Source organism: Aulonocara stuartgranti (genome assembly GCF_965226115.1).
Source record: "Aulonocara stuartgranti genome assembly, chromosome: 11".
Lineage (NCBI taxonomy): Eukaryota > Metazoa > Chordata > Actinopteri > Cichliformes > Cichlidae > Aulonocara > Aulonocara stuartgranti.
In genome coordinates this window covers 25218711-25242535 of record NC_138947.1, presented here as the reverse complement: position 1 = coordinate 25242535, position 23825 = coordinate 25218711, and the positions used below count along the sequence as shown (strand labels likewise).

Genomic DNA, 23825 nt, shown 5'->3' with positions numbered 1-23825 from the left:
ACAGGTTAAACCCTTTAGGAATTGTTTTTCAATTTCAGTGCTGGATGTATACATCTCAGTGAAGACATTTCTATTCAGTGTAGCTTATATTTTTGCCCCTTTTACCTGCAAGGTCTGCTTCAAAATCAGCCAAAGTCTGATGGAGCTCGGCTGCGAGCTTTGGATCATCTTCAAAGTTGTTTTTCAAAATCACTGACTGCGACTGAGGGCTGATGTCTTTGTGCCTGAGAAGGGTACATAAAAAGAAGTCATCATCATGTATATTACATACACATGTAAATATAATCACGTAGAGACCCTTATCGTTTATAAAAAAAAGTCACTACTGAAAAGACTATATAGTAAAACCCATTACTTTAGTGATGCTGTTATATTCAGCACCCTTTGCTTAAGTAATCTGCCTAAGAAATCAAAAGGGTAAAGGCAGTTCAGAAGTAGAGGAAAGAAAAATATGTGTAGACTTTAAGTGTTTAAAGTCACATTTTATTTTCACTGGAGTCTGCTGGCTTTGAAACACGCAGCTGTTAAGATATTAATACCACAGTTCAAACTTCCTGCACTCTCTTCAGTGGTTCAACAGAGAATTCTCATGGGTTAGTGGCATATTAGCCATAACAAATTGCATCAAGAAGGCCAACCCAAATAGAATTTATCTTCTAAGAGACTTGGACGGGTCCTCTTTTCCTCAATAATTCTGAGAAAACTGGGTTATAGTGGTTTCCTGGAATAATGAAGAGCTGGCAACATCAGGCCAGAACCTGGATTCATAAAATTTCTCTGAGTAGGGGCATCAATCCAAGATCCCTGGTCTGGGTAAATGAGCGTATGCTTTTCAAAACAACTTAAAATGTGAAAAGGGATCTGGAGCAGCATTGATTTTTCACAGACCTTTGATTAAGGGCCTAAAACCATAACTATAAAAGCCCAGAATGCAAAGCTGACTCAAATATACTATGGTAGGAACTGCTCTTGATTTTTACTGCTGGCTCAATAACAAATATCAACTTTGTTAAAATCAAGTTGGATAAAACTGTGACAGTTTGTTGTAATAGCAGTTAGGCTAGCTTAAATGGACAGCTCAGTGGATTAGAGAAGATGAGCTAATATTGACAATAAGATTAGTAAGTATGGGAAAGACGTCAGGTCGATAAATGAAGTAAATGCAGATTTCTTAATTAGTCCCACCATCTTGAATATAACTTTAGTCAAATTCTTTATATGCAAATATGAGAAATAATTTTGTTGTGAGTCTCATTTAAACTGCCCAACCCACTTTCTTGGTTCCGTTTTCTACCTGTGTACTGATCCCCAGGTGGCACATCCCTCATCGCTCTCACTGGAACTATCTCGCACTGGCCCCGCCGGTTTCCACCCACTACTTCCATCCAGAGACACGCTCCCATCGGGGGAAGTGGGTTGGGTGTCAGAGGGAGAACTGATCATGCCAGAGTCCTCGCCCTCTGCCATACCTTCAGAGGCAGCGTAACCCTGGTCATGCAGGCTGCTGCCGGCACTGCTGCTGCCCAAAGACAGAGTCTCGGCCAGAGGTGCTTCAGTTTCTGGTTTCTGGTCACTGACTGCAGAGTTCTGAACAGAATGGAGCCAAGCTGGGAGAGAACAGAAAATCTTAGCACTGGGACTGACTGTTATCGCAGTCAAGAAATATTAGATTACAGAACAGTAAGGCCACAAGTGTTTTAATTAGGAAGTGCATTATAGTTTCTCTGATCAACAAAACTTAGAAGATTAATGATGGCTAAAACCTTCTAAGTGAGAGGAATAAAAACAAGAACAAAAAAAAGCACAAGCTACAGAACAGGCATGAAGATCAAGAGACGGTAAACATGGAGGGAAAAAAACCGGGTAAGTATTTAGTTTAGTTTCAAGATTTCATTCTGACATCAAACACACACCCAGACACACCCACACACAGATACACATGCACCCAAGCCAAAAAACATAAGCCAAATATGTTAAAAGCAAGACTGAAGAACCACCACTTGTGGCTTGATAAACCATCTTTAATGATGTGTGGGTAGATTTACTGTATTCAAACTCTGTTGATTAGATTTTCACTGTACAGTTTTAGATTTGAGGGAAACCTAGCATTGCTTATACCCTCTCATTTTTTAGTACACTCATGTTCTGGTCAGTCATGTGGGTTTGGGAAAGTTATTTACTCCATCACTGATCTCACTGAACTCAAGGCCAGAAGAATAAAAATCAATGTACCACTTGTTTGCTTTTTATTAGATCAACGAGCAAGCACAGCGCTGGCTATTTAGCAGTGAACTTTTTTTTTTAATGAATTTAACAATGAATGACTCTGTTTGTAATACCAGTTGTCAATAAGATTGTGCATGCATTTGGTCATGCACTGCACTGCAATATAATGTGTGTTGCAGTGTACTAGGACTGTCAGTTTTGGGTCTGCTCCTACTGGTGTGGAGAGAACAGTCCGTTCCAGGAGATGTGGTGATGACTCACAGGGCTGTCCCCCCAGCTCCTTCCCAGCAACAGCTTAGTCATGCTGGCAACAGCCGCAATCGGCACACATCCACAGAGACGTGCAAAGACAAGTGCACATATGCACACACAGATTTATGCTTGCATATGTATACGCTTGCAGACAAGCACACACACACACAAACAGACAAACTTCCAACTCAACATGACCTTGGGCAAAATTGTCTGTTAGAGCTAAACTAAGGGTGTCTCCATTCCCAAGCTGTTAATACTGTGACATGCCACTACATTCCATGCACAGTGCTAAATCAGTGTCCTGGAATCTTGGGGCAGTCTTGAAAAGTTTAATCAACTATTTCTTGTAAACATATTCTTTTTTCAATCACCCCAAAAAAGGAAAAAGAAAAAAAAGAAATCGATGATCAATCCTTTGCAGGTTCAAAAAGTACTTAATTTAAATTATACATCCCCTGAAATAGGCTACGCATATGCACCGTATTTCAAAGGCTTGGAAGATTCAGAGTTCTAAAAATGTCATCAGAAAGAAAATTAAATTACCGTACAATTAAAATGTAATCAGTTCAGGCCTGTACATTGCTGTCTAAAACTGTCCTCATCTCAAAAAAGTAAAATTCGTCTTCACCGCATAATACACTTCAATACCACAAATGTTGCATTCATACAATAGAGAATTGCTTAATAAAAACAAAGATAACACAAAAAACTGTACTTTAGCATGCAGGATGTTTTCTATTACACCGCTCGTAACTGTACACAAGTTCTTTCTATGAAACAGTTTTTTAAAGCTCAGATTTCTTGTGGTTTTTCATCCTAAATAAAATTCCAAATTCTACAGTTAATGCAATCCTTCAAAAACAAAATGTGAAGCATTAACTGAGCTACAAGCTGCCTCCAGTTCACAGTGTCTTGTTAATTTTGAAGTAGACTGTTAAAAGCTTTCTTTGGAGAGAGGTCTTGTATTTCATATGCTTGTCTTTATGAAATTTAAGAGCCATTACCACCTAAAAGTAACATGTCATCGATACATCACTCTTTCCATACTTTTGCTAAAGTCAGCACGCGTTCGGGTTTTATGTTTCTAAACCAAGCCACAATACCAGGCAAAGACAGAGCGACGTACACTGTCCTGCAATCGATCTGCAGCTATCACATCACCGAAATATTGGCTGAAATCACATGACCTAGCACCGCTGCCTTCTGACCACATTCTGTGTCCACTTTTAACTCAACTCTCAACGCTGACAACCAGTGGATCAATGTGAAGTAAAAACCATGCAGAATATGTACAAACATTTGTAAAAAGGATAAAAACAATACAAACAGTACAAAAAAAACAAGCTTTTTTTTAAAGAGCAAAACTTTTTCCAACTTGCTTTCACTTTTGTCACAAGGTTATATGCAGTGAGAATGGATTCTGTAAAGGCAAGTTATACAAATGAAATGGTACTCAAACGTGAGACTGTAACACCAAATACAAGACAGCAGAGAACAGCAGAAGTAGACATCAAAGGGATGAGAGGAGGATGGTGATTATCAAAGAAAAGTCCAGCAGAAATAAGCGAGGCCATGGAGAACCAAAGGGAGCTGATGAAAAAGGACTGTCGGAGTGAAGGAAGGATCGAGCCAGAGAGAGAGAGGGAGAGAGAGAGACTTCAGGAGTGTTTGGAACGAAGACGCACAGGCCCGCAGCAGTACACTACACAGGAGGGTGAGGGGTGGGGGAGGAAAGAAGAGAACAGATGAGATTTGAGATGAGTAGATCATTAAATTTGTATTTGGTAAGGTAAGGAGCATTAAAAGAAAAACCAAAACATATAGGGAGCACCTACAGGGACAGAAGGTGGCATTAAAAACAGTTCAGCATCACTCAAAATTCTCGTCAATTATACATCTAATTTACTCCCACGTCCTGTTTAAATGCAACATGAAAGGTACTCAAGAAGATTGCTGTTGACCTTAGACCTGACCCTTTGGACCCAGGGAAAATATCAAAGCTTAGAGATTGACGTTTATATATATATATGAAGCCCCCTGACCTCATTTGGACCCAGCATCACTTAACAACTCTGCTGCCCAGGTCACTGAAGGAGAGATGGAAAACATGAAAGGACAGAGTTCAGGACTGCCATAGAAACACAAACATCAAGGTTTGGCAGTTAAGCCAGATACAAACTGTGACTGGGTGAAAACGAATTAAGAGCTGGAAAACCTGATTGGCAGCTTTTAGGAAAGACAAGAGAAAACAAGAATCGAGGTTAGGGGGAGGGCAGTCCATGTGGAACCTACACTGGGGAGCTTCCTCCACCTCCGTGAGATTCTGCGGAGAGTTGCTCTCTGTAGGCTCAGGGGGAGGGGGTGTCGAGGGAGGAGTAGAGGGTGATACATGCTGTGATGGCTCCTGCACGGGAGAACGGAGAGGTTTGGGTGGCACCAGACGATGAGTGTTTCCTAAAGGAAAAACAGCATGCGGGCAGGGCAAGCACTGATGGTCATACTTCAAAAATGGGGAAAGTGACTTAACAAGTTATATTGAAACTTCTCATTGAACTGGAAGTTGTAAAGAAAACTACATTTATTTGTGGAAACAGTTGCTTCTTTAGCCCTTTAAGTTCTCATGACAATCCATAAAATATGGACCCATGACGTCCATATTTTATTTGGGCAACTCTGTGACAAGTGCACAATGGTAGATCATGGGCATGTGAACCAGGGGCGGGTTTTGAAGGAGGAGGGGGGTGTTTGAGGATCCCCTCAACTTTTAATGATACAATAAATAGTTTTTATACATATTTTATTGACTCCATTTACATATAGGGGATTTTCACATACTTCACTGAAGAGGTATGTGCAACGCTGCCTAGACCTCTTGCTGCTGGGGTCGGAGGGCTAGACGATGTAAACCAGAAGGTTTGGTGAGACTATGTCATAAAGATTATTCATGAATCTGGTAACTAGAATTCAGATTTTTTTCTGCTGTTGTTCTAAATTGCCAATTATTATATTTTCTAAATCACCATGTTTGCCATTAGAGGCTCACTAGCCACAGGTTATGTCTATCACTGAGTTATAGGAAAGAGTTAGCTTTTTATTCATTTATTTTGCTGACCTTTATTTAACCTGGAAGTCCCAATATTATAAAAACATATTTATAGAAAGTCCAAAGTCCACTCTCAATCAAATACTTGCTTTGTGCTTCTTCATTTGAATGAACCTCCCAACTGTAAAAGGCATCAAAAACCTACAGTGATGTGGAAATCAAAGCACTGTGGTCTGTCATAGCACTCCCACAAAGTTTTTGGCCCTTAAAGCACTACAAGGTCCTCTAGAATTGCATCTATGGTAATTTACAATGAGAGGCATCAATAATTAACAATATAAATAAGCTATATAACATCTCTAGGAAGCAGAGCTGTTATGACATAGTAAATTAAAACATTTTAACATATGTTAGTTAAGACTGCAGTTTTACTTGTTATAGCTATGAGTAAACACCTTTGAAACTAGATGTCCAGAAAAGACAAATGCAAAGCTTTGTTGAACTGTTTACAGGATCATTACTGAAAGCACAAACAGCTTTTAAGCAGTAAGGAAACAGTAAGAAAGGAAGTGAGGAGTCGACTGCAAATGATACATACGAAGCATCTGAAAAAGTAATAGGAATAAAAGCACAATAATGGGGAAAAGCTGTGCTGAAATCCAGCTGCCTAAATTTACTTATAAAGCTTGTGATTCGTCAACTTTCTATGTTTTCTGTTTACTCTGTTGTTGACAGTTGGATGGTACCGAAATAACAGGCAGGGCTGGGATGATAAACTACGCAGTTATAACCTTGAGAACCACTGGAGCGCACACTCATACACATATACACATTAAATGACAGGCTCAAAAAAATCATACATAAATTAAGGAATAATGAAAAACAGAGTAATTAAAACCCTTCAGATGGCAAATCTCTGCATTTTCAGGCATGAGTGAACCACTCTATATGTCATGTGCAGTGTTGGTCAAGTTACTTGAAAAAAGTAATCAGTAACTAATTACTGATTACTTCCCCAAAAAAGTAATCCCGTTACTTTACTGATTACTTATTTTCAAAAGTAATTAATTACTTAGTTACTTAGTTACTTTTTAAAAACACGATTTACAACCTGAATAGGTAATAAAGCGATAGATCTTTCAGCCCAATTCTGCTTTTTCTACATAATCCATCATACAAAATGTAATCAAATGGAAAAGTCTCTTTTTTTAACTTGTTTTATCAGTTTTAATCTTTTAACTTTATGCATCAAGCAAAAATTTAATTATATGCTACATTCTCTGACTTGAATAAATTTGTTTAACATTTAAACCTATTTTCTGCACATTCCAGCACATAAAATAAAATATTTTTTGTGTTTACACTCACTCTTTCAAATAGATGCAAGTAAAACACAGCAGAAAATAAATAAAGTCAAAGACTCAGCGGTCCTGTTGCTCTATTTTCACCTGTAAAGCAGGACTGCGGTAGGCGGCGGTTTACCCTGGTGCAGGTGTGCCGCGGTCAGTTGAAGAATCCGCGAGTGTCATGGTCTCCGCTCCTCGACAGCTGACAGCTGTCAGGTGCTTTGTTTTTGTTTCCCTTTCTCTCTCGCCCTCTTCCATTCTCTCTTTCTCCTGCCGGGGCGGAGCTCAGTATGGACTCCTGCCCCTGGCCTACACACCTGGAGGTGATCAGCACATCTGTTGCTGATCATAAGAGATTGGAACCCTTCTTAAGAGGGCGAGTCTGCTCTACTCGTCGCTGGATCGTTGAGCCATCAGCGTCAGTCGTCCTGTATTTTGTAAAGTCAGTTTGTGAGCCTGTCTGAACCAGGAAACTAATGGTTTTTTTCTGCCTGTGTATAGATCGCCTCTGGACCTGTTCTTTCCCTGTGCATGGCGACTGAACGGAAGCAAGAGAGATAAAGGAAAGGAGAGGAGATGTGCGAGGGCTGAATGAAAACCTTCCCTTCCTGGACTCCTGCCTCTTTCACTCCTGGACCCTGGAACCCCGGCCCCTTTTCCCCTTGACATCACTATATGTATATATGAATTCCACTGTAGAGGAACACTGTAAATAAATGCACCTTTTGAAGACACTAGTGGTCTGCGCGTGAGTCCGATCTACAAAACCTGACAGAACGATCCAGCCACAACATGGACTCAGCAGATCAGAATACCATCGGTCAGGCACTGGCTGCCCAAGAAGCGGCGCTGACTCGCCACGAACAAATGCTACATCAGCTGCGAGGTGAGATCGCCGCACTAACTCAAGCTGTTTGCGGTTTGACTACGCCAGGGGGAGTACAGCCAGGGACCCCCCAGCCGGCTCACCCTGCCCCGCAGGAGACACTCGCAGCGGCTATGGCAGGTCACTCATCGGCAGCCACCCCATCCTCTGACGGTCCCCTGCCTTCGCCCGAGCCCTTTTCGGGGGAGACAGAGAAGTGCCCTGGCTTTCTGGCCCAGTGTTCATTGATTTTCCGCGAACAGCGGCGTTTTCATAACAATGACGGGGCAAAGATTGCTTTTTTGGTACAGATGCTTCGTGACCGGGCTTTGAAATGGGCCCAGGTCGTGTTAAACTCCAACCCGGAGATCTCTTTTGAGAGGTTTGTGATTAACTTTAAGACTGTGTTTAATCAGGGCTCTGGAGTCGAGGCTGCGGCGCTCCGCCTCCTTAACTTTAAGCAAGGTAAGCGGAGTATGGCAGACTATTCAATCGATTTTTGGATTTTGGCAGAAGAAACCGGCTGGGGACCGGATGCGCTCAGGAGCACATTGTTAAATAACATCCGGGAAGATCTGAAAGATGAATTGATTATGCGGGACCTACCCACTGCTTTTGACGAATTGATGTCATTATGTATTAAGGTGGATGAGCGGCTACGAGCTCGTCGGCAAGCACGGAACTCCAGTTCCCAGGAGGCCGCAGGGCCACGAGGGGCGGAGGCTTCGGCCGATTACCGGTACTCCCGGACATCAGGGGGCGCCGACGGAGAGGTACAGCCCATGCAAATCGGCAGCTCTCACCTAACTGCTGCAGAACGTCAGCAACGCATCACGGCCGGTGAGTGTCTGTATTGTGGTAATAAGGGACACATGATTGCCTCCTGTCCGTCGCGAGCAAAAGGCCGTGCCCGCCAGTGATGGTAGGAGTACTGGTGGGCGGTTTGAATCAGGATAAATCTCCTCCACGTTTAGCCCTGCCGGCTAAGCTTTTGGTCCACTCCGAGTGTCATTCACTTTCTGTGCTTATTGATTCTGGAGCAGAACAAAATTTCATTGACTCTGAACTAGCAAAACAACTCTGTGTGACTGTGGAGTCACTACCCCACGCCTTACGCGTCACGGCTTTATCAGGGCAGTGCCTCCCCGACATCACACACATCACTGAGCCGCTCACCCTCACACTGTCTGGTAATCATTCGGAGGAGATTAGCTTTTTTGTTTTTCACTCCACTCAGACGCCGTTAGTTCTCGGTCATCCCTGGCTCCAGCAACACAACCCCACGATTAATTGGCAGAAAGGAGGCATCACGGGCTGGGGAGAGGAGTGTCATATGACTTGCCTTAAGGCTGCTGTTCCTCCTAACAAATCGGTCACCGGCCCAGAGCCACCGCGGTCTTCCGACTTAGCAGATGTGCCGTCTGTTTACCACGATCTCGCTGAGGTGTTTCGGAAGGACCGAGCCCAGTCGCTGCCACCCCATCGGCCCTATGACTGTGCCATAGACCTGCTGCCGGGAGCTCCCTTACCGACCAGCCGCCTCTATAGCCTCTCGCTGCCGGAACGGGAGGCTATGGAGAAATATATAACTGAATCCCTCGCTGCCGGCATCATCCGTGCCTCTTCCTCACCCGTCGCAGCAGGTTTCTTCTTTGTGGAAAAGAAGGATAAGACCCTCCGACCCTGTATTGACTTTCGGGGACTCAATAACATTACGGTCAAGAATAAATATCCACTGCCCCTGCTCACCTCCGCTTTCGAACTTCTCCAGGGAGCCGTCATATTCAGCAAGCTGGACTTGAGAAACGCTTACCACCTGGTTCGGATTCGGGATGGCGATGAATGGAAGACGGCGTTCAATACTCACCTTGGACATTTCGAGTATCTGGTAATGCCATTCGGCCTCACTAACGCACCTGCAGTATTCCAGGCTCTGGTCAACGATGTTCTAAGGGACTTTATTAACCGATTTGTGTTTGTCTATCTAGACGACATTCTGATCTTCTCTTCCTCCCAGGCTGAACACGAGACCCAGGTCCGGCTGGTACTGCAACGCCTTCTGGAGAACCGGCTGTTCGTCAAAAGCGAGAAATGTGAGTTTCATGTGCCCTCAGTTGCCTTCCTAGGGTACATAATCGAGCGTGGAGATCTCCGACCCGACCCTGTGAAAGTCAAGGCTGTTGTGAACTGGCCCGAACCAGACAACCGTCGCCAGTTGCAACGCTTCCTTGGCTTCGCTAACTTCTACAGGAGATTCATACGGGACTTCAGCAGGATTGCCTTACCATTAACCCAGTTAACCTCTCCCAAGCTTGCTTTTCAGTGGAGTGATGCTGCCCAATCAGCCTTTCAGGAGCTCAAGAAACGGTTTGCTTCAGCGCCCATCCTGGTCCAACCTGACACTACTCTTCAGTTCGTGGTGGAGGTCGACGCATCCGACTCAGGGGTGGGGGCCGTCCTTTCCCAACAGAGGGAGGGTAAGATGCATCCTTGTGCCTATTTTTCCCGTCGTCTCACCCCTGCAGAACGTAACTACGACGTGGGCGATCGGGAGCTCTTGGCGATTAAGCTCGCCCTGGAAGAATGGCGGCATTGGCTGGAGGGCACCACTCAACCCTTCGTGGTCTGGACCGATCACAAAAACCTGGCCTACCTTCAAACGGCGAAACGTCTTAACGCTCGACAGGCCAGATGGGCCCTGTTTTTCACCCGTTTCCACTTCTCAATCACCTACAGACCCGGTTCCCGAAACGTCAAGCCGGACGCTCTCTCCCGTCAGTTCTCCGCTGCTGACGAAAAGGCGGATCCGGATTCTATCCTGCCGGCAACCTGTACTATCGGGGCCATCACCTGGGAGATCGAGGCGGCCGTCCGGGCGGCTCAGGTAGCCGAACCGGATCCGGGAGGGGGGCCCACCCACCGACTCTATGTTCCGCGCTCTGTCAGATCCCAGGTTCTACAATGGGCTCACACGGCCCGGTTCTCATGCCACCCAGGGATACATCGCACCATTAAGTTTCTCCAGCGGTGCTTCTGGTGGCCCTCACTCACCCAAGACACTCGGGAATACGTCACTGCTTGTACGGTCTGTGCCCGAAACAAACCATCGAACCAACCCCTGGCGGGTCAGCTACATCCGTTATCCACTCCTTCCAGGCCATGGTCTCACATAGCACTGGACTTCATCACCGGACTACCTCCATCAGCAGGTAACACTGTCATTCTCACCATAATCGATCGTTTCTCTAAAGCGGCTCATTTCATTGCTCTGCCTAAGCTTCCCACAGCTCTAGAGACCGCACGCCTACTCGCCACTCACGTCTTCCGCCTGCATGGGATCCTGGAAGACATAGTGTCCGACAGAGGGCCTCAATTCACTTCTCGGGTCTGGAAAGAGTTCTGCAACTCCCTGGGCGCAAAGGTTAGTCTATCCTCGGGTTATCATCCTCAGAGCAACGGCCAGTCCGAGCGGGCCAACCAAGAACTGGAGACCGCCCTGCGCTGTGTCGCCTCCACCAATCAAACCATCTGGAGTGAGGAGTTGCCGTGGATCGAGTACGCCCATAACAGCTTGACTGGACTCTTGGCGCCGGGGACGTGGCTGTCAGTACCTGGTTGACTGGGAGGGCTATGGCATGGGGGAGCGCTCCTGGGTCCCTCGGGCGGCCGTTCTGGACGTGCCCATGCTCCGGGAGTTTCACCGCCTGCATCCGGACAAGCCTGGTGGGTCGCCGGGAGGCTCCCGTTGAGGGGGGGGTACTGTCATGGTCTCTGCTCCTCGACAGCTGACAGCTGTCAGGTGCTTTGTTTTTGTTTCCCTTTCTCTCTCGCCCTCTTCCATTCTCTCTTTCATCTGTTGCTGATCATAAGAGATTGGAACCCTTCTTAAGAGGGCGAGTCTGCTCTACTCGTCGCTGGATCGTTGAGCCATCAGCGTCAGTCGTCCTGAATTTTGTAAAGTCAGTTTGTGAGCCTGTCTGAACCAGGAAACTAATGGTTTTTTTCTGCCTGTGTATAGATCGCCTCTGGACCTGTTCTTTCCCTGTGCATGGCGACTGAACGGAAGCAAGAGAGATAAAGGAAAGGAGAGGAGATGTGCGAGGGCTGAATGAAAACCTTCCCTTCCTGGACTCCTGCCTCTTTCACTCCTGGACCCTGGAACCCCGGCCCCTTTTCCCCTTGACATCACTATATGTATATATGAATTCCACTGTAGAGGAACACTGTAAATAAATGCACCTTTTGAAGACACTAGTGGTCTGCGCGTGAGTCCGATCTACAAAACCTGACAGCGAGTTTCTCTGTGAATTTCCCATTACGTCGTTGCGCACTCGGTGCTTGCTTGGAAGTTTAGGGGGTTTTTTCGCTGTAAAAAGAAGTTTTCTTCCCATGCACAACGGACACTAATGTTTTTGTCACTTTTTATGGAATCAAACTCAAAGTAAGGTCAGTACTTCCACGCTTTAAACGCTGCACGCTCATACTCTCTCCCACAATCGATATGTGATCCATTGTTGATCTGCACACAGCTGTTGTCACTAACGGCGCACTCGCTTACGTCACTGTCGTGAGACATTCTCGCAAAAAATCACGGTTTTAGTAACGCAGTAATGCAGCGTTCCTACAGGAAAGTAACGGTAATCTAATTACCGTTTTTGCAATAGTAATCCCTTACTTTACTCGTTACTTGAAAATAGTAATCAGATTACAGTAACGCGTTACAAGTAATGCGTTACTGCCCATCTCTGGTCATGTGTAGGGTGATGCTGTTTACCTAACATATATGTAAGCTATTCACACAAGTTTGTACTTGTTCATGTATAACCAGTTCAGTTGTCAGGCAGAAAACATTTTTTAACAGTCACTGTGGGTGAAAAGTTTAAAGGGTGAAAAGGGACCACTTGAAGGAATGTAGTTTTTGGAGTATAACCATTTCAGCACAAATACACAAACACACATCTTAACTCAGCGAATAGTTTCTTATATAGTTTGAAGATACAGAAGAAAGACTGAAAATAGCAAAAGTCGAAGCAAAAGAGAGGCGAGAAGGTGGTGCACTGTCAGCAGAGCGTCAGGATAGAGAAAAAGAAAGTAGCTAGGTCTATAAATTTATTAATGACCTTCGTGCTGTGTCTTCTGAACTGTCTAATGCACTAACCTCCTCATACTTCATCCTTTCTCTTGCTTTCATCCGCCTGTCCATCACCCTTCTCTCCTTAAACTCCTCTAGTCCCCCTGCCTCTGCCTGCCACCCTCTGTCAAAACCTCTGTCAAAACCTTCCCATGCTCCACTCTCTCAACTTCATTCTCATACTCTCACCTTTCTCATCCCTTTTGAGGTCTACAGCTCTCTCATCTATGCCCCTGTCAGACACGACAACCCTCTGCCGCAATCTCGCTTTGCTGTGGAGAAAGATTTGGGTTATATAAAGATCAATATGAGGCCAGCTAAAGTTCAAGTAGATCCTGCTTAAATCTGTGATGGATCTGTCTGCCTTTGTATCTGCCAGCTTTAAAGGTTTGAGCGAGTGGGTGCAGGCATAAGAGAGATAGAGAGAAAGAAAGAGAGGAATATAAAAAAAATGAGTGTAACAAAAAAAGGGAGGGAGGGGGGTGAAAAAAGACAGAAGAATGTACTGTAAGAGGCTGATAAGTTTAAGGGAGAAACAAGGACTATATTGTCTCATGGGCGATGATGAAAACCAGCTCCACGAGTTCCTGTCCTTCAGCCATGACACGCACGCACGCACGCACGCACGCACGCACACACACACACACACACACACACTTTCCTTCAGCAGGTTATGCATGTCATTCGTGACACTTTCAGATGTTGCTGCAGTGTGACAGCTGAGCTCTCTCGAGCAGATATTCAGTCACTTCTAACACGTAGAAATCTCTACAGGCAACTTCTGACTCACCTCTCACTTCTTCAGCATATAGAAAGTGTGTTTACAGTCACTGTCAAGAGTTCAATGAACAATGGCAAAGCTCACTTTTTCTGCCAGTGGAATCATGATATGCTCTTTTTTTTAAGACAGACAGAGATACAAAGCATATATATGCAGTAGTTGTGTCTGAGAATAGGTAGATCTCAAAGTTTCCCTTGTATGCCTTCTATGTCACTATAAATATAATTATCTTTTTTTTTTTACTTGCTGCTAAACAATCTATGTGTCTTTTCTGCGTAACTTTTGTTGCTTTAGTGTGTGAATTTATGAAGGGAAGTCTTTAAATGTTTGCTGCTGTGTTGTACGCTTGCTGTAAGGCCATTTTATAGATATTTACCCATTCCGCTGTGCCTATTGTTCTCAGCCTCATCCAGCTTCAGGTTCAGGGCGGACTCAGTCTCCGACATGGAGTTATTCTCTGACGTCCTGTCTTGAGCTATTTTGCCGGCCGCGCTGCTGACTGAATCTTCCACTCTGCCGCTGGAGTTTTTCGCAGCAGGTTGGACCCGCACGGACCCACTTGTTGTGCTTCTGCTACTGTAGCTGTAATGGGATTCAGCCTGCTCTAGGTCAGCATCTGAATCATCAAGACCCTGGCTTAGTTCAGAGCTGGAATCCTGCACAGCAAGGCTGTCAGTAGTGCTGCTGCTCGGGGTTGGGGAGCTGGAGGTTGGCATGGCATTGGACACAGGATGTACTGCTATTTTGTGCGAGGCTGTTTTTTCTGTTAGTTTTATCACAGTGGCAGCTGAGGCTGTGGTCGAATGTGCCACCTTGATGCGGGATGCCGGCATAGGTTTATCAGGAGCTTGACTGTCAGGAGTGGGAGCCGGAGAGGCTGAAGTGTCATCAGAGCCTTGCGTGATGGATGTTGGAGTGGGAGGAGGAGCTGGAGCCTTTCTTTTCCTCTGCTGGCTCATCTGATAAAATTGAAGGAAAAGGAGGCAGACAGTACAAAGTTAATTTACATGAGCACCTTGTGCATATGTGTGTGTCTGTGTGTGGTTTAACCATAAATTAGCCTGTAAATTCAGTCTGCCAAGCCTCAAGTAGAGTTTCCTACAGACTAATTAAATCAAGTGGAGTTCTGGCAGGCGTACAGGTTTTTAAATCCATCAGAGTGCCAACATTCCTTTTAAATTATTCTCCAACAAGACATATAGGGCCCGGCGTAAATACAGTCGATATGATGCAGTGGCATATTACGAGTACAATATATGTACTTCACTATGGTATTTCTTAGTTATTCAACTGGTAAATCAACAATTATTCAAATGCAATGCTGTTATACTGCTGATTTACTTACTGCCAAGCCAGTGATGACTTCCAAAAGAGACATGAAAGTCAGATTGTGATTTTCAGGTCAGTGCTTTAACAGAAATATCAGTGGATGTTCATGACTGAAATATTATTTTGTGTTTTTCACAACGACAGAAGCTGGAGCTGAAAACTGAATAATAAATTGCAACTGGATCGAGAGGATGTTTTAAAGAAGAAACAAACAGGAAAGAAGGACAGAGCAGGAAGGAGAGAAAATAAAATTAAAAACAGAGCGATGGGACAAACCAATGAATCAATAAGAAACTATGTGGAAACTCAGTTTTGCTCAATGAGCAGATGAGACCTTTCATATGCTTTTTTTTTCAAGTTAATCTCACTTTCTATGATGCGGTTTCAAAGAATCAATTTAAAAGTGCTCTGGGCAGTCTTCAGCAGTATCGATAACCTACTTTCGACTGGCGATCACCGCTTATGCTTTCAGCTTTTCCTTCATTCTGAAACGCAACAGAGAACATGCCTAGAGCTGTATGGAGCTTTGCATCATACAACAGGACAAAAGAGCGATAAGGCCACCTTGCATTTTTGCAGGTATGCTGGGTTCAAACATGTGAACTCAATGAACTCACTGCATGGCATTCTATGGACCTCCAAATGTCTTTCAGCTGATTGGCTGTCTCTTTTTTGGTCTCCCACTTCTCTCCCTCTTTAGCATTCAAATATACGTGAATGCAGACATACCAGTGCAAGTGGACAATAGTTGAAGCTGCAATAGATGACTGACTGCTCCAGAAGATTGATGTGTATTTTTCTAAGTGTGTGTACGTGCCTGTATGTGCTGGCTGCAGAATTAAGAGTCAGGCCTGGTACAAAGGGAAAAGAGCAGTGGCCTCAATACACAAGCATATGCCCAACACTTTTCTGTGCAACTGTATGAGCACGAGCATGCACACAGACATACACTTACATATGCACCAAAGTGCACACACACATTAAAGGAACAGTATATCTCATACCTCAGGCTGAGCTGCTGTAGAGATTAGGGGGTTGTTACAGGCTGCATGGTTAAGTGTGTGTTGCTCTCATGAGCTTATTGGCGCCATGACTGGGAACGCAGCATGTACTTAAGATTGTTAGAGACTGAAGCCCAGAACTCTGTAATATACTACACTCAAGGTCACACTATACATTAAGTTCAGCAGACTTTGCACTCTTATTATCTATAAACTATGTGTGTGCTGTTTAGTGATTCTCCATTTTCAATCAGACTATCTGTATTCTCAGTGCTGGCTGTTTTTCAGATTTATCACAGAGTGTTTCAGTATATTCAAGCTTTTTCATTATATACCACGGGGTTGGCAAAAACAATGTCAAATATAATTGACAAAAGGTAGTAAGTTCATCCACATCACAGTATAATAATTTCAAATTCAAATTCAAATTCAAATTTTTATTTGTCACGTACACAGTCATACACAGTACGATATGTAGTGAAATGCTTGGACAACTGCTCGTGACCTAAAGAAAACAAAAAAGGAAAAGGCTATGAATAAGATAAATTTAACTAGGAAGGAATAAAATATAAATTAAGGTTAAAAATGAAATAACTGTACAACACAAATTAGAATGAAGGGTAAATTTAACTGGGAAGAATAAGATAAAATATATAAATTAAAGTTGAAAATAAAATAACTGTACAACAAAATACACAATATAGAACTATATAAGAATGTATGAAGAAATCTAAATATAAATAAATATATACACAATAACAGCAGCTGTACAAGTATTAACCGGAAATGAAGAATATAGTGACCAGTGTTGTGCAAAACCAAAGTCCAGAAAGTCCAGTGTGTGTGTAAGAACTGTATGTGTGGGTCAGTACTGTGTGGTGGTGTGATTGAGAGACCGTATCGCCTGCGGGAAGAAGCTCCTCCTCAGTCTCTCTGTGTTGGTCTTCAGGGAGCGGAATCGCTTTCCTGACCTCAGCAGAGAGAACAGTCTGTTGTTGGGATGGCTGAGGTCCTTCACGATCTTCCTGGCCTTGGTCCAGCACCGCCTGCTGTAGATTGAGTGCAGGTCAGGGAGCTCGGAGCGGATGGTGCGCTCAGCTGACCGCACAACCCTCTCTAGAGCTCGTCTGTCCTGCATGGTGCTGTTCCCGAACCAGGTTAAGATGTTTCCCGCCAGGATGCTCTCTATGGTGCACGAGTAAAAGTTCCTGAGCACCTTGGAGGGCAGTTGGAAGTCTCTCAAGCGTCTGAGGTGGTAGAGACGCTGTCGGGCCTTTTTCACCACAGTGTTGATGTGACAGGACCATGACAGGTCCTGCGTGATGTGAACTCCGAGGTATTTGAAGCTGTCCACTCTCTCCACTGGGCACTCGTTGATGACGGGGGTCTGGTAGTTCCTCTCCTGCTTAGTGCTGAAGTCCACTATCAGCTCCTTTGTCTTACTGACGTTTAGAAGGAGGTTGTTCCTCTGGCACCAGTTCTCCAGATTCCTAATCTCCTTCAGGTAGGCCGTCTCGTTGTTATCAGAGATCAGGCCCACCACGACGGTGTCGTCAGCAAACTTGATGATGGTGGTGGAGCTGGTAGTGGCCACACAGTCATATGTGTACAAAGAGTACAGCAGGGGGCTCAGAACACACCCCTGGGGGGCTCCAGTGCTGAGAGTGGTGGAGGCTGAGACATGTCCGCCCATCCTTACTGCCTGTGGTCTGCCAGTTAGGAAGTTGGAGATCCACTGACACATAGATGAGCTGAGTCCCAGATGCTCCAGCTTGGTGGTGAGTGTGGAGGGAATTATGGTGTTAAATGCAGAGCTGTAGTCTATGAAGAGCATTTTAACATAATTCCCCCTTCTAGTGTCCAAGTGAGTGAGTGATGTGTGGAGGAGATGAGAGATGGCATCGTCTGTGGAACGATTTGGACGGTAAGCGAACTGTAGTGGGTCCAGTGTGTCTGGTAGTGAAGAAACGATGAAGTCTCTGACCAGGCGTTCAAAGCACTTCATCACTACTGAGGTGAGGGCTACAGGGCGATAGTCATTGAGAGAAGCAGGGTGGGGTTTCTTCGGGACAGGAACAATGATGGACTCTTTGAAGCATGTGGGGATCACCGACTGAGATAAAGAGATGTTGAATATCTCAGTGAACACAGGAGCTAGCTGGTATGCGCAGTCTCTGAGGATACGACCTGGGATGCCGTCTGGTCCTGCTGCTTTCCTGGTGTTCACTCTCTTGAAGGCTCTCCTTACTTCATGCTCGGAGATGACGAGCACGTTTCCGGTGCTGGCAGTATCTTCCTGTCTGCAGCCGTTAGCGCCGCTAACACTAGCATTGTTGGAGACCTTAGCTGCAGCCTCGAAGCGAGCATAGAAAGTGTTCAGCTCGTCTGCCAGAGTCACGGCCGCGTTCGTCATACCGGTTGTTGGTGCTTTATAGTCCGTTATTGTCCTTAGTCCCCGCCACAGGCTCCTAGAGTCACTCTGTTGGAGTTGTGACTCTAGTTTCCTCCCGTAGCGCTGCTTCGCCTCTTTCACCGCCCTCCGCACGTTATATGACGCGGCTTTGTACGGGTCCATGTCCCCCGTCATAAGTCCCGTGTTGTAGGCAGCGGTGCGGGATCTCAGAGCGTCGCGGATGGTTTTATCCACCCACGGCTTCTGGTTGGGAAACGTTGTGATAGTCTTTGTCTCCACGGTATCATCCGCTAGTTTCCCGATGAATCCCACAACCGCTTCCGTAAACACGTTGACGTCATCGTCGGAGCTGTTTCTGAACATGCCCCAGTCTGCGTCATCGAGTGCGTCCTGTAACGCGGCCACCGATTGATCCGTCCAGCGCGCGACCTTCCTCTGAACCGGAACTTCCTGTTTCAGCCTTTGTTTGTATTTTGGCATGAGGAAGATGGCGGCGTGATCAGATTTGCCAAACGGGGGGCGGGATTGTGCCTTGTAGCCGTCCTTGACCGTAGTGTAGCAGTGGTCCAGTGTCCTTTCACCCCTGGTGGGGCAGGTGATGTGTTGATAAAAGTTCGGCGCTGCGCGTTTGAGGTTGGCGCTATTAAAGTCCCCCGTCACAATAAGCGCAGCGTCCCGGTGTTGTGTCTGGTGCTGTGTGAGTGCCTCATGCAGCTCGCATAAGGCGGTGACCGTGTCCGCTTGTGGTGGAATATAAACGGCACTTACAATGACCGATGTAAATTCCCGAGGTAGATAAAAAGGACGACACATGATGGACAGTAGTTCCAGATTTGGTGTGCAGGAGCGTGTGAGAGGAACAACGTTCGCACTGTTGCACCAGTTGTTGTTCACCATTAAACACACGCCGCCTCCCCTTGACTTCCCCGAGTCCCGTGTCCTGTCCATGCGGTGAACCGAGAAGAACTCGGCCGGCTGGATGGCGTGGTCCGGCACCGCTGGGTTCAGCCATGTCTCGGTGAAGCAGAGGAGATTGCAGTCCCGAATGTCTCTCTGGAACTTTATCCTGGCCCTGAGGTCGTCAAGCTTGTTCTCCAGTGACTGGACGTTGGCGAGCAGGATGCTAGGCAGAGGTGTGCGGTGTGCACGAGCTCTCAGCCTGTTCCTGACGCCGGCTCGCTTCCCTCTAGGACGCCGCCGCTTCCCTTTGTTCTCCCTCGAGATCTCACTCGGCCAGCTCGGATCCGGAGTTAAAAACTTCGAATTGTGAGTACATTGTATACCAATAGAAACAAGAGTGTCACTGTCATACCTAATGTACCCAATGGTGATGATTTTGCCGATTTAGAAACGCTGAAAACTAACTTAAAAAGCAAAGACAAAGAAAAAGTGGTCGGAGCAGTCGTGACGGCAGCCGACCTCACCGGCGCCATCTTATATCTTGTAATTTAAAAATTAATATATGTGAATATTAGCAATACTAACTATTTCCATTTAAATTAAAATTAATTAAATATATATACATACTTTACTCCGTTTGTACATTAAACATTTTTTATTATCACAGGCAGCCAGATAAATTTTGAGGTATATTAAAGTGGAAAGCAGAATTTTGTTTGTTCTACGGTAAAGTTACCAGCAAGACCACAACAAAACAAAGAAAGAAAACAGGTTTCTCTCTGCAATGATTTTGTCTCAGAAGTGCATTTAAACTGAATGCTGTACATTGGGTCAGTTTGTATGTCTCTAAACTTAGAAAGCAAGTGGAAAATAAAATAAATAACCTTGTCACATGTTTGATCAAAATAATTAATCACCACATTTCCCTGACATTACGCGATTTTATTTTTAAAAAACAAACAAAAAACATATGTGATACATGTGAGCAGTTTTTAAGGGGAATGGACATTTACAGAATGACGCACAGAAGGTGATACGCGGACAGTCTGCTGTGTCAATTAAATTTTCCACTCCGTGGTTTGGAAGGCAAAGGGCCCCATGTCAGAGCATGTTGATCAGATAGGGCCACCCATGGAGGCATCATCCTGGTAGCGTGACCATTCATCAGTTGTTTTTGAAGGACTCTTGATGGGTGAAGGCCTTTGTGACAGGGCAACATAACAAGAGTAATGTGGAACGTGAAAAGGATATAATGGATACATGAGAGGGGGCTGCTCTGTATTTGTGTGTGTCTAAGCACATCAGCAAGGATGACGTCATTGTGTATGTATGTGCTAATGAGAGACAACAAAGCAGCTGGACTGTCTTCGTCATCGCTCACTTTCCTGTACTGAACTAAAATGTGGAAGAGTGTGTATCAATGTTGACAACCACACGCTGCAGTCGTGTTTCTTATGTCGAATGCCTTTTAAGACAAGGTCAGCTAGGCACACTTTATTTGGTAAAAGCACACCACTGCTAGTCTTTGCAGTTTTAGGTTTTTGAGCCAGCTGGCATGTGATCAATCAGGCAAAAACTACTGTTTTTATTACTGCATTAATCCAAGACCGTAACAATAGGAACAAATCAGATGGTCATTGTCCTCTTTAGCCCAGATAATGCATACTCTGGCTTTCTCTGTGACTCCTTATTTTCTCACTCACAGTTACTATCAAAGCACACATTATTTGAAACCAGGTTAGACATTAGCAGAAAACCCAATAAATATCTTCAACATGAGCTCTTTTATGACATTTCTGTCATCACTGTAAGGACAAGATAGATAATATCGCAGAATATTCTGTTAATAATTTACATACTTTAAAACATAGTGATTAAATGCTGGTAGTCACGATTTTTAATATAACATACAGCGCAAGTCTTTTTAACTACAGGGAGTGCAGAATTATTAGGCAAATGAGTATTTTGTCCACATCATCCTCTTCATGCATGTTGTCTTACTCCAAGCTGTATAGGCTCGAAAGCCTACTACCAGTTAAGCATATTAGGTGATGTGCATCTCTGTAATGAGAAGGGGTGTGGTCTAATGACATCAACACCCTATATCAGGTGTGCATAATTATTAGGCAACTTCCTTTCCTTTGGCAAAATGGGTCAAAAGAAGGACTTGACAGGCTCAGAAAAGTCAAAAATAGTGAGATATCTTGCAGAGGGATGCAGCAGTCTCAAAATTGCAAAGCTTCTGAAGCGTGATCATCGAACAATCAAGCGTTTCATTCAAAATGGTCAACAGGGTCGCAAGAAGCGTGTGGAAAAACCAAGGCGCAAAATAACTGCCCATGAACTGAGAAAAGTCAAGCGTGCAGCTGCCAAGATGCCACTTGCCACCAGTTTGGCCATATTTCAGAGCTGCAACATCACTGGAGTGTCCAAAAGCACAAGGTGTGCAATACTCAGAGACATGGCCAAGGTAAGAAAGGCTGAAAGATGACCACCACTGAACAAGACACAAGCTGAAACGTCAAGACTGGGCCAAGAAATATCTCAAGACTGATTTTTCTAAGGTTTTATGGACTGATGAAATGAGAGTGAGTCTTGATGGGCCAGATGGATGGGCCCGTGGCTGGATTGGTAAAGGGCAGAGAGCTCCAGTCCGACTCAGACGCCAGCAAGGTGGAGGTGGAGTACTGGTTTGGGCTGGTATCATCAAAGATGAGCTTGTGGGGCCTTTTCGGGTTGAGGATGGAGTCAAGCTCAACTCCCAGTCCTACTGCCAGTTTCCGGAAAACACCTTCTTCAAGCAGTGGTACAGGAAGAAGTCTGCATCCTTCAAGAAGAACATGATTTTCATGCAGGACAATGCTCCATCACATGCGTCCAAGTAGTCCACAGCGTGGCTGGCAAGAAAGGGTATAAAAGAAGAAAAACTAATGACATGGCCTCCTTGTTCACCTGATCTGAACCCCATTGAGAACCTGTGGTCCATCATCAAATGTGAGATTTACAAGGAGGGAAAACAGTACACCTCTCTGAACAGTGTCTGGGAGGCTGTGGTTGCTGCTGCACGCAATGTTGATGGTGAACAGATCAAAACACTGACAGAATCCATGGATGGCAGGCTTTTGAGTGTCCTTGCAAAGAAAGGTGGCTATATTGGTCGCTGATTTGTTTTTGTTTTGTTTTTGAATGTCAGAAATGTATATTTGTGAATGTGGAGATGTTATATTGGTTTCCATCCATCCATCCATCTTCATCCGCTTTATCCGAGGCCGGGTTGGGGGGGCAGCAGCCTAAGCAAAGAGGCCCAGACCTCCCTCTACCCAGCCACCTCCTCCAGCTTATCCGCGGGAACACCAAGGCGTTCCCAGGCCAGCCGAGAGATATAATCTCTCCAGCGTGTCCTGGGTCTGCCCCGGGGCCTCCTCCCTGTGGGACATGCCTGGAACACCTCACCCAGGAGGCGCCCAGGGGGCATCCTTGTCAGATTCCCGAACCACCTCAGCTGGCTCCTTTCGATGTGGAGCAGCAGCAGCTCTACTCTGAGCCCCTCCCGGATGGCCAAACTTCTCACCCTATTTCTAAGGGAGAGGCCAGCCACCCTTCGGAGGAAGCTCATTTCTGCCGCTTGTATCCACGATCTCGTTCTTTCGGTCACTACCCACAGCTCGTGGCCATAGGTGAGGGTAGGGACGTAGATCGACTGGTAAATTGAGAGCTTCGCTTTTACACTCAGCTCCCTCTTCACCACGACGGACCGGTGCAGCATCTGCATTACTGCAGCTGCAGCCCCAATCCGTCTGTCGATCTCCGGCTCCCTTCTCCCATCACTCGCGAACAAGACCCCGAGATACTTGAACTCCTCCACTTGGGGCAGGAACTCATCCCCGACCTGGAGTGGGCACTCCACCCTTTTCCATGGCCTCAGATTTGGAGGTGCTGATCCCGCTTTCCCGCTGCTTCACACTCGGCTGCGAACCATTCCAGTGCGAGCTGGAGGCCCTCACCCGATGAAGCCAACAGAACCACATCATCCGCAAAAATCAGAGATGAGATTCTGAGGCCACCAAAGCGAAAGCCCTCTGGGGCCTCTGCTAGACGTTCCCAGCACACCCTCACTACGCGTTTAAGTGCACCAGGTCTGTCCAGCGTCCTCCCCCGCCACCTGATCCAACTCACCACCAGGTGGTGATCAGTTGACAGCTCAGCCCCTCTCTTTATTTTATATTGGTTTCACTGGTAAAAATAAATAATTGAAATGGGTATATATTTGTTTTTTGTTAAGTTGCCTAATAATTATGCACAGTAATAGTCACCTGCACACACAGATATCCCCCTAAAATAGCTAAAACTAAAGACAAACTAAAAACTACTTCCAAAAACATTCAGCTTTGATATTAATGAGTTTTTTGGGTTCATTGAGAACATGGTTGTTGTTCAATAATAAAATTATTCCTCAAAAATACAACTTGCTTAATAATTCTGCACTCCCTGTATGACATTATAATTCCAAGTAACTGAATCACAGGTGAAGAAGT

General features: G+C 45.2%; 1 protein-coding gene across 9 annotated transcripts in view; it reads right to left on the bottom strand.

Annotated features, from left to right (window-relative positions):
- The window catches only part of cobl (cordon-bleu WH2 repeat protein), a 72551-nt gene that overhangs the window by 6074 nt on the left and 42652 nt on the right, over positions 1 to 23825 (bottom strand). For 8 of the 9 annotated variants that reach the window (XM_082552845.1, XM_082552849.1, XM_082552846.1 and 5 more), the window contains 4 exons: positions 14024 to 14606; positions 4774 to 4935; positions 1295 to 1607; positions 106 to 224 (listed from right to left, as the gene is read on the bottom strand). In XM_082552845.1, the coding sequence (XP_082408971.1) occupies positions 106 to 224; positions 1295 to 1607; positions 4774 to 4935; positions 14024 to 14606 (1177 nt within the window). The remainder of the gene's footprint in view (positions 1 to 105; positions 225 to 1294; positions 1608 to 4773; positions 4936 to 14023; positions 14607 to 23825) is intronic. The other variant, XM_082552852.1, reaches the window with a different exon arrangement.